The sequence below is a fragment of the Trichechus manatus genome, unplaced genomic scaffold (assembly GCF_000243295.1).
Source record: "Trichechus manatus latirostris isolate Lorelei unplaced genomic scaffold, TriManLat1.0 scaffold00075, whole genome shotgun sequence".
Classification (NCBI taxonomy): Eukaryota; Metazoa; Chordata; class Mammalia; order Sirenia; family Trichechidae; genus Trichechus; species Trichechus manatus.
The window spans coordinates 3,533,878-3,547,743 of record NW_004444011.1 but is presented as its reverse complement, the minus strand read 5'-3'; the positions used below and the strand labels follow the sequence as shown (position 1 = coordinate 3,547,743).

At 39.1% G+C, this 13,866-nt stretch overlaps 1 protein-coding gene across 7 annotated transcripts in view; it reads left to right on the top strand.

The window, feature by feature from the left end:
* The window catches only part of KIAA1217 (KIAA1217 ortholog), a 401,508-nt gene that overhangs the window by 349,381 nt on the left and 38,261 nt on the right, over positions 1-13,866 (top strand). For all 7 annotated transcript variants that reach the window (XM_012556703.2, XM_012556704.2, XM_023735032.1 and 4 more), the window contains one exon: positions 8,341-8,507. In XM_012556703.2, the coding sequence (XP_012412157.1) occupies positions 8,341-8,507 (167 nt within the window). The remainder of the gene's footprint in view (positions 1-8,340; positions 8,508-13,866) is intronic.

The following is a 13,866-nucleotide window of genomic DNA, read 5'->3' as shown; positions in this document are numbered from 1 at the left end:
AGGTTAGAGGACACTTTGTGAGGCACTCCCTCACTTGCTAGCTGCCATTTTTCACCAATGGCAGCAGCTCTACTGAAGCTTTGTAGGACTGTGTGAGCTGGGGGAGAAAATGTGCCCATGGTTGCTGAGTCAGGATGGAAAGTGCTCACAGAGCTGTAACCTCTCCAGGAGTATGCAGATAATCGACAAATCTCTGTAGGGCAAGGCCTGTCTGCCTGGCCTATTTCAAAGCTTCCACTTTGCCCTTTACAGGAAAGAGAATTGAAAAGCCTCTTCAGGGGTGTGTGTGTGTGTGTGTGTGTGTGTGTGTGTGTGTGTGTGTGTGTGTGTGTAATAATGGATTCAGTGTCTACTCCAGAGATGTGTAACCTAAAATTGCATTGTCCTAGGGAGAAACTAGGTAGCCCTGGTGGCTCAACAGTTACACACTCAGCTGCTAACTAAAAATTTGGTGATTTGAATTTACCCAGAGGCTACACAAGAAAGACCTGGTGATCTGCTCCCATATAGATTACAGCCTAGAAAACCCTATGCGGCAGTTCTTCTCTCTCACGGAGGGTCAGTATGAGTCAACAAAAACAACAAAGGGAGGAACTAGCACTTCCCCTGTGATTGGGAGGCACGGAGCATCTCCATCCCTTAAGCCTTGCTGGTCTTATTAAGTCCTACTTGGGACTCTTCAGAGTCATTTCTAAAGCAAGCTTGGTCAAATCAGTGTCTTCCTAGATGGACTTATGAAATAGATGAAGATTATTTAGATTGGACTTAAGGCAGAAAAGTATATGGCAGCTTGAAACAATTTAGGAAGATGTTTTTTTTTCTTCCTGTGTGTAAACCTTTTCTTGTTTTGTTTTGTTTTTAATAATTGTGGTCTCGTGTTATTTGTCCTTTTGTGATCGACTTATTTACCTCAGCATAATGTCCTTCAAATTCATTCATACTGTGAGATGTCTCTTGGTTTCATCATTATTCTTTATTGTTGGGTAGTACTGCGTTGTGTGTATGTACCATAGTTTTGTTATCCATTCATCTGTTGATGGGCACTGAGGTTGTTTCCATCTTTTTGCCATTGTGAACAATGCTGAAATGAACATGGGTGTGCATATGTCTATTCGTGTGACAGCTCTTATTTCTCTAGGATATATTCCTAGGAGTGGGATTGCTGGATCGTATGGTACTTCTATTTCTAGCTTTTTAAGGAAGCACTGTACCATTGTCCATAGTGGTTGTACATTTTACTTCCCTACCAGCAGTGTATAAGAGTCCTAATCTCCCCACAACCTCATCAACATTTGTTATTTTGTTTTTTTGATTAGTTCCGTTATTATTGGAGTGAGATGGTATCTCATTGTAGTTTTGATTTGCATCTCTCTAATGGCTAGTGATCATGGACATTTCTTAATGTGTTTGTTAACCACCTGAATGTCTTCTTTCGTGAAGTGTCTGTTCATATCCTTCTTTTCTTTTTTTTATTGTTGTGCTTTAAGTGAAGTTTACAATTCAAGTTAGTCTGTCATACAAAAAATTTATACATACATTGTTATGTGACCCTAGTTGCTCTCCCTGTACTGTGACAGCACACTCTTCCTTTCCACCCCGGATTTCCCATGTCCATTCAACCAGCCCCGGACCCTCTCTGCCTTCTCATCTTGCCTTTGGACAGGAGCTGCCCGTTTAGTCTCATGTATCTACTTTCTGTTCATATCCTTAGCCCATTTTTTAATTGGATTGTTTGTCTTTTTGTTGTTGAGGTGTTGAAGTTTTCCATGAATTTTAGAGATTAGACTGTTGTGAGATATGTTGTAGTCAAAATATTTTTCCCAGTCTGTAGGTTTTCTTTTTACTCTTTTGATAGCATAAGTGTTTGATTTTTAGGAGCTCCCAGTTATCTAGTTCATCTTCTGTTGTTTGTGCATTGTTAATTGTAGTTTGTATTGTATTTATGCCATGTATTAGGGTTCCTAGTGTTGTCCCTATTTTTTCTTGCATGACCTTTATCGTTTTAGGTTTTATATTTAGGTCTTTGACCCATTTGGAGTTAGTTTTTGAGTATGGTGTGAGGTATGGGTCCTGTTTCATTTTTCTACAGATAGACATCCAGTTTTGCCAGCACCATTTGTTAAGACTGTTTCTTCCCCATTTTAATGGACAATTATCCACTGGTGGATGGATTTACATCTGGGTTCTCAATTCTGTTTCACTATCCATGAGCATGGTATGTTTTTCTATTTATGTAGGTCTTTTTTGGTTTCTTACAGTAGCATTTTGTCCTTTTCTTCATATAGGTCTTTTATGTCTCTGGTTAGATTTATTCCTAAGTATCTTTTGGGGGACTATTGTAAGCAATATCATTTTCCTGATTTCTTTTTCAAAGTACTCTTTGTTGGTGTAGAGAATCCAACTGATTTTTTTATCTTGATATTGTATCCTGCTACTTTGTTCAAGAGGCAGTCGTTCAAACAGAACAAAGGGATACTGTGTGGTTTAAAGTCAGGAAAGGTGTGCATCAGTGTTGTCACAATATCTATTCAATCTGTATGCTGAGCAAATAATCTGAGAAACTGAACTATATGAAGAAGAATGTTGCATCAGGATTGCAGGAAGACTTATTAACAACCTGCGTTAGGCAGATCATACAACCTTGCTTGCTGAAAGTGAAGAGGACTTGAAGCACTTACTGATAAAGATCAAAGACCACAGCCTTCAGTATGGATTACACCTCAACATAAAGAAAACAAAAATCTTCACAACTGGACCAATAAGCAACATCATGATAAATGGAGAAAATATTGAAGTTGTCAAGGACTTCATTTTACCTGGATCCTCAATCAACACCCATGGAAGCAGCAGTGAAGAAATCAAACGACACATTGTATTGGGCAAATCTGCTGCAAGAGACCTCTTTAAAGTGTTAAAAAGCAAAGATGTCATCTTGAAGACTAAGGTATGCCTGACCCAAGCCACGATGTTTTCAACTGATCGCCTCATATGCATGCGAAAGCTGGGCAATGAATAAGAAAGACTGAAGAATTGACGCCTTTGAATTATGATGTTGGCAAAGAATATTGAATATACCATGGACTGCCAAAAGAACAAACAAATCTGTCTTGTAAGAAGTACAGCTAGAATGCCCCTTAGAAGCACGGATGGCGAGACTTCATCTCACATACTTCGGACATGTTATCAGGAGGGATCAGTCCCTGGAGGACATCATGCTTTGTAAAGTAGGAGGTCAGCGAAAAAGAGGTAGACCCTCAACAAGATGGACTGACACGGTGGCTGCAACATGGGCTCAAGCATAATAATGATTATGAGGATGACGTAGGACCAGGCAGTGTTTCGTTCTGTTGTGCATAGGGTCGCTATGAGTTGGAACTGATTTGACACACCTAACAACAACAACACTTTGTTTGAATCCTTCTACTAGTTCCAGTAGCTTTATTGTGGAATCTTTGGGATTTTCTATGTATAGGATCATATCATCTGCAAATAGGGATAGTTTTTACTTCATTCTTACCGATATGAATGCCCTTTACTTCCTTTTCTTTCCTTATTGCTCTAGCTAGGAATTCCAGTACAATGTTGAATAAGAGTGGTGATAAAGGGAATCCTTGTCTGCTCCCGTTCTAATGGGTAATGCTTTCAGTCTCTATCCATTGAAAAGAATGTTGGCTGTTGGTGTTGTATAAATGCCCTTTATCATCTTGAGGAATTTCCCTTCTATTCCTGTTTTGCTGAGAGTTTTTATGGGGAATGGGTGTTGGACTTTATCAAATGCCTTTTCTGCGTCAATTGAGATGATCATGTGATCCTATATTTTTATTTATTTGGTAGATTACATTGATTGGCTTTTTAATGTTGAGCCATCCTTGCATACCTGGTATGAATCCCACTTTCTCATGATGTATTATTTTTTTTAATATGCCGTTAAAGTCTACTGGCTATAATTTTTTTGAGAATTTTTGTGTCTATATTCATGAGGAGGCATCAAAAGAAGATGGAAGGAATACACAGAGTCATTATACCAAAAAGAATTGGTTGATGTTCAAGAGGTAGCATATGATCAGGAACCGATGGTATTGAAAGAAGAAGTCCAAGCTGCACTGAAGTCACTGGCGAAAAACAAGGCTCCAGGAATTGATGGAATATCAACTGAGATGTTTCAACAAACGGCTGCAGCACTGAAAGTGCTCACTTGCCTATGCGAAGAAATTTCGAAGACAGCTACCTGGCCAACCAACTGGAAGAGATCCATATTATGCCTATTCTCAAGAAGGGTGATCCAACCAAACCCAGAAATTCTTGAACAATATCATTAATATCACCTGCAAGTAAAATTTTGCTGAAGATCATTCAAAAGTGGCTACAGCAGTATATTGACAGGTACTGCCAGAAATTCAAGCTGGATTCAGAAGAGGACGTGGAATAAGGGATATCATTGCTGATGTCAGATGGATCCTGGCTGAAAGCAGAGAATACCAGAAAAATGTTTATCTGTGTTTTATTGACTATGCAGAGACATTCGACTGTGTGGATCATAACTAATTATGGATAACATTGTGCTCATGAGGAACCTGTGCATAGATCAAGAGGCAGTTGTTTGAACAGAACAAGGGGATACTGCATGGTTTAAAGTCAGGAAAGGTGTGTGTCAGGGTTGTATCCTTTCACCATACCTATTGTGCCTGATCCAAGCCATGGTATTTTCAATTGCATCATATACATGGGAAAGCTGGACAATGAATAAGGAAGATGGAAGAAGAATTGACGCCTTTGAATTGTGGTGTTGGTGAAGAATATTGACTGCCAAGTATGGAGTGCCAAAAGATTGAACAAATCTGTCTTGGAAGAAGTACAACCAGAATGCCCCTTAGAAGCAAGGATGGCGAGACTTCATCTCACATATACTTTAGACATGTTTTCAGGAGGGATCAGTCCCTGGAGAAGGACATCATGCTTGGTAAATTAGAGGGTCAGCGAAAAAGAGAAAGACCCTCAACAAGATGGACTGACATGGTGGCTGCAACAATGGGCTCAAGCATAACAATGATTGTGAGGGTGGCACAGGACCGGGCAGTGTTTCATTCTGTCGTACATAGGGTCGCTATGAGTTGGAACCGACTCGACGTCACCTAACAACCACAACATTCACGAGGGATATTTGTCTATAATTTTCTTTTCTTATGGTATCTTTGCCTGGCTTTGGTATCAGGGTTACGCTGGCTTCATATAATGAATTCAGGACTGTTCCTTCCTTTTCTCTGCTCTGAAATGGTTTGAACAGTATTGGTGTGAGCTCTTCTGTGAATGTTTGGTAGAATTCTCCAGTGAAGCCTTTTGGGCAAGGGCTTTCTTCTCATTGGGAGTCTTTTTTTTTTTTTTTTTTAATTATCTCTTTAATCTCTTGCTTTGTTGTGTGTCTGTGCAGTTTTTCTACCTCAAAATAAAACAAAAAACAAAACCCATTGCTGTCAAGTTGATTCTGACTCATAGTGACCCTATAGGACAGAGTAGAAGTGCCCCATAGGGTTTTCAAGGAGTGCCTGGTGGATTTGAACTGCTGAACTTTTGGTTAACAGCCAAACTCTTAACCACTGTGCCACCAGGGCTTCTTTTCTACCTCAGTTTGTGTTAATCTAGGTAGGTAGTGTGTTACTAGAAATTTGTCCTTTTCTTCATGGTTTTCAAATTTGTTGGAGTACAATTTTTCATAGTATTCTGTTATGATCCTTTTTATTTCAGTATTTCCTGTTATAATGTCACCATCTCATTTCTTATTTGAGTTATTTGCTGCTTCTCCTGCTTTTCTTTTGTCAGTTTGGCCATTGATTTGTCAATTTTATTGATCCTTTCAAAGAACCAACTTCTGGTCTTATTGATTCTTTCTGTTGTTTTTCTGTTGTCTGTTTCATTTATTTCTGCTCTAATCTTTATTATTTCTTATCTTTGATGACTTTGGGCTTCTTTTGTTGCTCTCTTTCTACTTGTTCAAGTTCTAGGGTTAATGTTTTGATTTTAACCCTTTCTTCTTTTTTGTTGTGTGTGTTTATTACTATAAATTGGCCTCTGAGCACCACTTTTGCTGTGTCCCAAAGGTTTTGGTACGTTGTGTTTTCATTCTCATTTGATTTTAGGAATTTTTTAAATTTCATCTTTGATTTCTCCTATTACGCAGTGGCTTTTAAGCAAGGTTTCATTCAGTTTCCATGTATTTGATTTTTTTTCCTTGCTCTTCCTGTTGTTGATTTCTACTTTTATAGTATTGTGATCAGAGAAAATGCTTTGTATTATTCCAGTGTTTTGGATTTTATTGAGACTTACTTTGTGGCCTAAGATGTGATCTATTCTGGAGAATGATCCATGTGCATTAGAAAAGAATGTATACTGCTGTTGGATGGAGTGTTCTGTGTGTGTGTATGAGGTTGAGTTGGTTGATTATGGCATTTAGATCTTCTGTATCTTTGTTGAGTTTCTTTCTGGTTGTTCTGTCCTTCACTGAAAGCAGTGTGTTGAAGTCTCCTGTTGGTACTGCGGAACTGTCTATTTCTCTTTTCAATGCTGTTAGAGTTTGTTTGATGTATTTTGGAGCCCTGTCATTGGGTCCATATATAAGTATTATGGTTATGTCTTTTTGGTGGATTGACCCTTTAATCATTATATAATGTCCTTTATCTTTTATGGTGGATTTTTCCTTCAAGTCTATTTTTTCAGAAATTAACATTGCCATTCCTGCTCTTTTTTTTTGGTTACTGTTTGCTTGATATATTTTCTTCCATCCTTTGAGTTTTAGTTTATTTATGTCTTTGTGTCTAAGGTATGTCTCTTGTAGACAGCATACTGATGAGTCTTTTTTTTTTTAATCCATTCTGCCACTATCTGTCTCTTTACTGGTACATTTGATTCATTTACATTCAGTGTGATTATTGATAGGTATGAGTTTACTGCTATCATTTTGTTGCACTTTTTTTTTTGGTAGCATTGAAGGTTTCTTTGTTCCACTCAATTTTCTGTGCTGGGTTCTTTTTGTCTGTGGATTTTCTTTTCATTTCTTTCATTACTGATTTTGTGTTTACTAGTCTTTTTTTTTTTTTTTCTTCTTTTTTATTTTGATGAGTAGGTTTGTTACCTTTCCTTGTGGTTGCTTTGAAATTTACCTTTATCTTCCTAAGTTTCAAGCAGGTTTTTACTTCTTTATATTGCCTGGACTTCCTCTCCATATGAAAGTTCTATAACTATACCATTTATTCCCCCTTTTTGTTTTGACGTCCTCATTTACAGATTGACATCTCTGGTTCTGTATTTTTAGTCTTTAGCTTTGTTTTCTTTTTTTTTCTTTTTTTTTTGTGGAGCTGGTGAGGATGTAACTGGCATTGCTGGTGAGGTGATGTGCCACTGTTTTTGTACAGCCTTTCCTTCCACTTGGCTCTCGGTTTGATTCTTCAGCCTTGGCTTTGATGCTCGGGGTTCCAAAATTGTCATCTATATCTGATACACTTGTTTTCTTGGGTCTTTAAGAGGGACTTTATGAGGCATCTGACTATGCCACATTCTCGGACTGCCTCTGGAAGGTGTTTTTGCCTTTTGTGATTCCTCTTATGAAGAATTTTAGCTTTATGACTCATTTTCTTACTAAAGGAGATCTGTGCAGAGGTCCCACTTCTTCTGGAAACTTGAAGGAATTCAGGGTAATACTCAGTTCTTATTAGTTTGCTCTTGGTGATCAACCAAATCTCTTCCAAGAACCAAGGTACATGTTCTTAGGATACACCTGTCTTGCAGGACATAGTCACATACGCACTGTGTGTTAGGTCCTAGAATTTTAAAATTATTTTTTCCTGTTATAAAATAATAGATATTCACCATACAGATTTTAAAATACAAAAAGTAGTAATGTAAAGAGAAATATAAAACTCATATGGCATACTACCAGCTAAAGATACTGTTAACACTTTGCTATCTGTACTTCTAAGCTTTTGTCTGTGTAAACCTGTGTATCCACAGAAGCTATGCATACCTGTAGATTAAGACAGACACAGGTTCCTTAACAAGACATCGTGCTGTACAACACTGCTCTGTGACCTACCTTCCTATGGCACTCAACTTCTAGAACATGATTTTTACAGCCTGCATACTATAGCATTGCATGAATGTTCCATCATTTATTTAACCTCAATTCCTTATTGTCATTTAGAAGACAAGCATAATTCAAAAAAAATCTTTTTCATAATGAAGGAAATGGATTTTTTTAGAATTACAAGTGTTGTTTTGTATTGGGATGGGATTTAGAGCTTAGACTTCCCTTCTGACATTCTTTGGTACTTTGCTATACTTTTCTCATAGGAACACCCCATGTTTCTGGTGGGAAGATGCTCACCACTCTCGAGTCCACCATGCCGCCTAGCCAGTCCCTGCCTGCGGGTTCTTCGACTGTCCACATGAGCCTGCTTGACATGAGGCGAAATGTGGCCGAACTCAGGCTCCAGCTCCAGCAGATGCGACAGCTCCAGGTCAGATGATGTTGCTCATGCATGGTGATCTCTGTCTCAGTTGCCCAAAGTCAGCTCTCCCCTCCTCCCATTCTCCTCTGCACACATCCCTAGCCCCACTGCAACTTTCCATTTGGAAATTGTGCTTCTTCATTGGACCCTCACAGGAAAATTAAATGTACAATTTGAATTTGGTGTTATTATTTTCTTAGGGTTGCAGGTAACAAAGTACCACATAATGGGTGGCTTAAAACAATAAAAATTTATCTTGTCACAGTTCTAGAGGCCGGAAGCATGAATTCAAGGTGTGAGTAGGGCCACATTCTCTCTGAAGGCTCTAGGGGAAGATCCTTCCTTGCTTCTTCAGCTTCTGATGGTTCCCAGCAGTCCTTGGCGTTTGCTGGCTTGTAGCTGCATCACTCCTATCTCTGTCTCCATCTTCACATGGCAGTGTTCCCTGTGTGTCTCTTCTCTTCTTTTTACAAGGACACCATTCCTATTAGATTAGGATCTACCCTACTCCAGTATGATCCCATGTTAACTGATAGCATCTTCAGAGACTATTTACAAACAAAGTCACATTCACAGGAACCAGGGGTTAGGACTTTTACATACTTTTTTGGGGAACATACCTCAATCCATAACAAAAGGTAGTATCTAACTGCTCTAAAAAATGAGCCTGCATCAGTTAGGGGACAGGGGTGACTTGCTTTAGCATAAATGACACATTTCCCCTGGGTATCTTAAAGGCCAGAGGAGAATTTGGTAAGGAGGCTGTGCTGTCTGTGGCTGTGACATCCCTCTGCTGGTGACTGGCACTGTTTGGCTGCCTTGTCTGACTGGGAGGGTCTCCCTCCTGTTGCCACTCTTCGTAACCTTGAGCTGTTGTGGCTTGGTGCCCAATAGCTTTCTCAAACAAAGGAGTTGTTTGATCAGAGTCTAGGAGTGCTATCTTAACCACACAATTTCCTTTATTTCTCCGGAGCTGCTTAACTCTTTTGGCTTTCTGGGTATAAAGAACAATGAGTAAATGTGCTTTTGAATTTAGAAGTTCACCTCGATGTAATTCCAAAGAACAGACACATAGGGAAAGATAAAGCACATCGTTTCCTAACCTGGAGGCTATTGTTTCTACCTCTGTATTTGTATTCTTTGTCTCATTCATCTGTCCTCCCCATCAAGCCTGTCTTTTCGTCAGGGGAGTCTATTTAAGACAAAAACAGTTTAGAATAATTAAGCTATCTCAGCACCAGTTCTCCTTCAGCATATGTATTATTAGAGACCAAAAATGAAGTGCAACCTCAAAGTGATTATAAGTCCAATAATGAAGCTATCATTAGAGATATACAAACTCTCTAGAATAGTCTCAAAAGAACAAAAATTGAATTAGAAATTCAAATGGTCTTTGAACTGTGTTATAAAATAGTGAAACTGAATGAAATCTTTTGTGCTTGGCAGCCAACTCTCATAATTAGATAATTAAATCATAGGAAAACCCTAGACTATAGAGTATATCCTGTTTGAACATTTCATTTTCAGAACTGATGGATTATTCTCAGGAATAGAAGTTTGATGCAGTCACAGTGGGGTGGGTAGTTTTAAACAGCAAAAAAAATGTGAAGGAAGGCAGAGGGGCTTTAAGCAGATCAAGAAAATCATTCTAACCCTGTTCATGTAATTCCCTGCTCTCCAATTTCACATGAATTATCAGCCTAAGATACCACCCATCTTTCAGTTTGTCATACTGTGGTGGTTGCATGTTGCTGTAATGCTGGAAGATATGCCATCAGGATTTCAAATACTAGCAGGGTCACCCATGGTAGACAGGCTTCAGTGGAGCTTCCAGATTAAGACAGACTAGGAAGAAAGGCCTGATAACCTACTTCCAAAAATTAGCCAATGAAAACCTTATGGATCACAACAGAATATTGTCCAACGCACTTGTCATCTTGAGTGATCAGTCGCTGGAGGAGGACATCATGTTTGGTGAAGTACAGGGCCCGTGAGTGTGAGGGAGACCCTTGGTGAGATGGATTGGCACAAGAGCCACAACGATAAACTTGAACATGCCAGCCATCGTGAGGATGATGCAGGACCAGGCAGCATTTCGATGTGTTGTATATAAGGTCTCCATGAGTTGGAGTTGAGTCCATGGCAGCTATTTATCTATCTGTCAGTCTAAGAGAATGATTCTCAATCCTGGATATCCATTAGAATCACCTGAGGACCTAAGAGAAATATCAATACCCAGCCACTACTGCCAGAGTGTGATCTTACTGGTCTGGACTAGAGGCCAGGCACTGGTGATTCTAGTGTGAACCAGGATTGAAAAGATTGGTCTCAGGTATTGTAAATGCTCAGTCCATTGAAATGCCTCCCAGAAGTATTGAGATCCCAGGCAACTGTCACAAAGGGGGAAGCAGAAACAAATGAGGCATTCCCCACCCTGTAAGTGGAAAAGGCACTGTGACTTGAAGCCTTGACTTCCAAACAATACACCTCATGTCTGGTGGCTAGTATCAGATGTGCTCTCTGCATAGTTACAATTAATGCAAGAACTATATGGAACTTTTATGTTATGTTCCCACCCCTAAGTAACAATTGGGTCTACAGTTAACTGATACCAATGGGAAAGAGAACAAGTCCAGGTCTTGTACCTAACAAACATCCTCTTGAGAAGGTGATTATTATCTTTATCCATTACCTTTCCTAATATTTAGAAAAAGCCCACTTTTTCTAAATGATGAACTACATCTTTTTCCCAAAATGCCACAGAACTTGGATTTTACTAAAGTAATCCCATATCTGCAGACATGACTGCATTCTCTCCCTCCCTGTGGACTGGCAGGAGAGAGAAACTTCTGGAAGAGATGGTACAGGCTCTGTGGAGTCCAGATGAGACTTGGCCTAAAGAGAGGGAAGAGGCAAAACATCAACATAAAAAAAAAATGCGTAGTAGCACACAGAGTCCTTATATCTGAAATGATATAATTTGATATAGTAACCATAAGGTGCCTTTTTATAAGACAGTGTCTCATAGAAACATGCCAGCATCTCATTTATCTTCTGACGTCCCAAAAAATGATCCTAGGAATGTGCATCCCTGAGAAACACACACTGGGGGTAGACCCATGCTGAGCAGACCTGTTTTACCCTACCAGGCAGAAATAATACATGGAACTTGTACAGGGGTGACGATCAGGCTACCATACCACGTACCAAGCCCTTGTCAGACCTTCAAACACAAGAGGCTATTTATGATGAAGTGACAGTAACCAGATAACATGCATCCTTCTGTGATGATGCAGCCTTTTGTCTTATTCCCTGCAGCCTAGGGAATTTGTCCAGGTGATCAGGAGTCATTTTCGAGTCTGGCTGTCATCATGAAACTTCCTGATTCGTTGTAAAACCACTGTTCAGTATCATTGCCAGGTAGCAAAATCAGTCCAATTATATTGTCCACTGTTGGCAAGTCCAATATTCTTAGATTTTGCCTAAAAAGAAATCAAGACTGAGTATGTGAGGTACATGACCATTTTGAGGTGGGTGGAATTAGGTTTAGGAAGTTTCAAGTTTCTTGGTGAAGTTGATATGGTTAACTTATTTGGTCCAGTGAAAGTTTTTAATGGCCGAGAATATTATTTCTAAGTATGCTTATCAAAATGTCAAGGCATTTTTAATAAACTTATGCTGCCAGCTATGAGGGAGTAACCAGGAGAGAACTTGCCTTCCCACAGTAGACAACTAGAAGGCTAAAAAATTTAAATACATATACATATATATATACATATATATGTATATATATATATTTAGACATTAGACCACAGACAACCCAGAACTGTGATCCTCAGGAGAAGGGAAACAAAGGAGATAAAACCTACAATTGACTCAGATTTCTGCCTGGAGGCACTTTTCAGATCATGATACAGAAAGGAATAACCCAAGCAGAGCACTGACAGTCTTACAGAATTGAAGAGATAAGATGAAAGTTTGGAGAGCTGAAACAGCTAAAATTTGTGGAACGGAGTATAAAATAGGTGAAAGCTCTGCAGAGAAAGAACTGCATAAATCTGTGGGTCTGTGAATCCCTGTGTGGTGCAAATGGTTAACATTATCAGCTGCTAACTAAAAGGTTGGAGATTCGAGTCCACCCAGAGATGTCTTAGAAGAAAGGCCTGGCGATCTACTTCATCAGCCATTGAAATTCTATGGAGCACAGTCTACTCTGTCATGGGGTCGCCATAAGTCGGAGTCAACTCAAAGGTTACTGGTTTGGTTTTGGTTCTTGAATAATAAGCCAAGCCTGTGTAACGTGAAAGACCACTAAACCAGGCAAAGACCAAGTGATGGACTGTAAGCTAAAAAATTCTCAGAGCTTACACAAGGCTGGGAGATGTTCATGTTCTAACATGCATGAATGAAGAGGTCTTGTTGATTACCTGGGACATTGAGTAAAGACCAAAGAAGAACTATACATTGATAATAAGACTAAATTAGTCCTAAGTAAAGGCTACTCTGGTGTACCTGCATGGCACAAATGGTTAAGCTCTAGACTACTAACAGAAAAGTTGGCAGTTCACACCCACCAGAGGCACCTTGGAAGTAAGTCCTGGCGATCTACTTCCAGAAGGTCATAGCTTGAAAAACCTATGGAGCAGTTCTACTCTGCACATGTGGGGTCACTATGAGTCAGAATCAACTTGACAGCAACAAACAACAACACAGGTTACTCTAGATTCACCCTAACAAAGCTTAAAAACAAGCCTCAAAAAAATAAAGCTGATGTATAAATAACTAAACTGTCTGCCAGAAAAAGTCTACTATTTGTAAAGGAAAACAACAGAATCCAGAACTCCATGTCCAGCATTCACTCAAAAATTACTAGACATGTGAAGATGCTGAAAAGTGTGACCCATGACTTTAAGAAAAGTCAGTCAGTTGAAACCAAGCAGAAATGACAGGGATAATGGAATCAGCAGCAAGGACTTTAAAGCTGCTATTATAATGATTCTCAGTGATTTAAAGGAAAACATGAACATAACAAGACAAAAATGGAAGATAAAGAAAATACTGAAGTGGAATTTTCAAGAGCTCAAAAACACAGTATCTGGATGGGCTTAACAGAAGATTAATCACTGTTGAAACGAACATCAGTGAACTGGAAAACATAGCGATACAAACTATCCAAACTAAAGTCTAGAGAGACAAAGGACTGAAAAAAATGAACCAAAACTTAGTGATCCGTGGAACAATATTGAGTAATATAATATCCCTGTGGGGGAACTGCATAAGAAATAATGGCCAAAATTTTTCCAAATTTGATGAAAGCGATAAATTCACAGACCAAAGAAGCTAAATAAACCACTAGTAGGATAAGCAC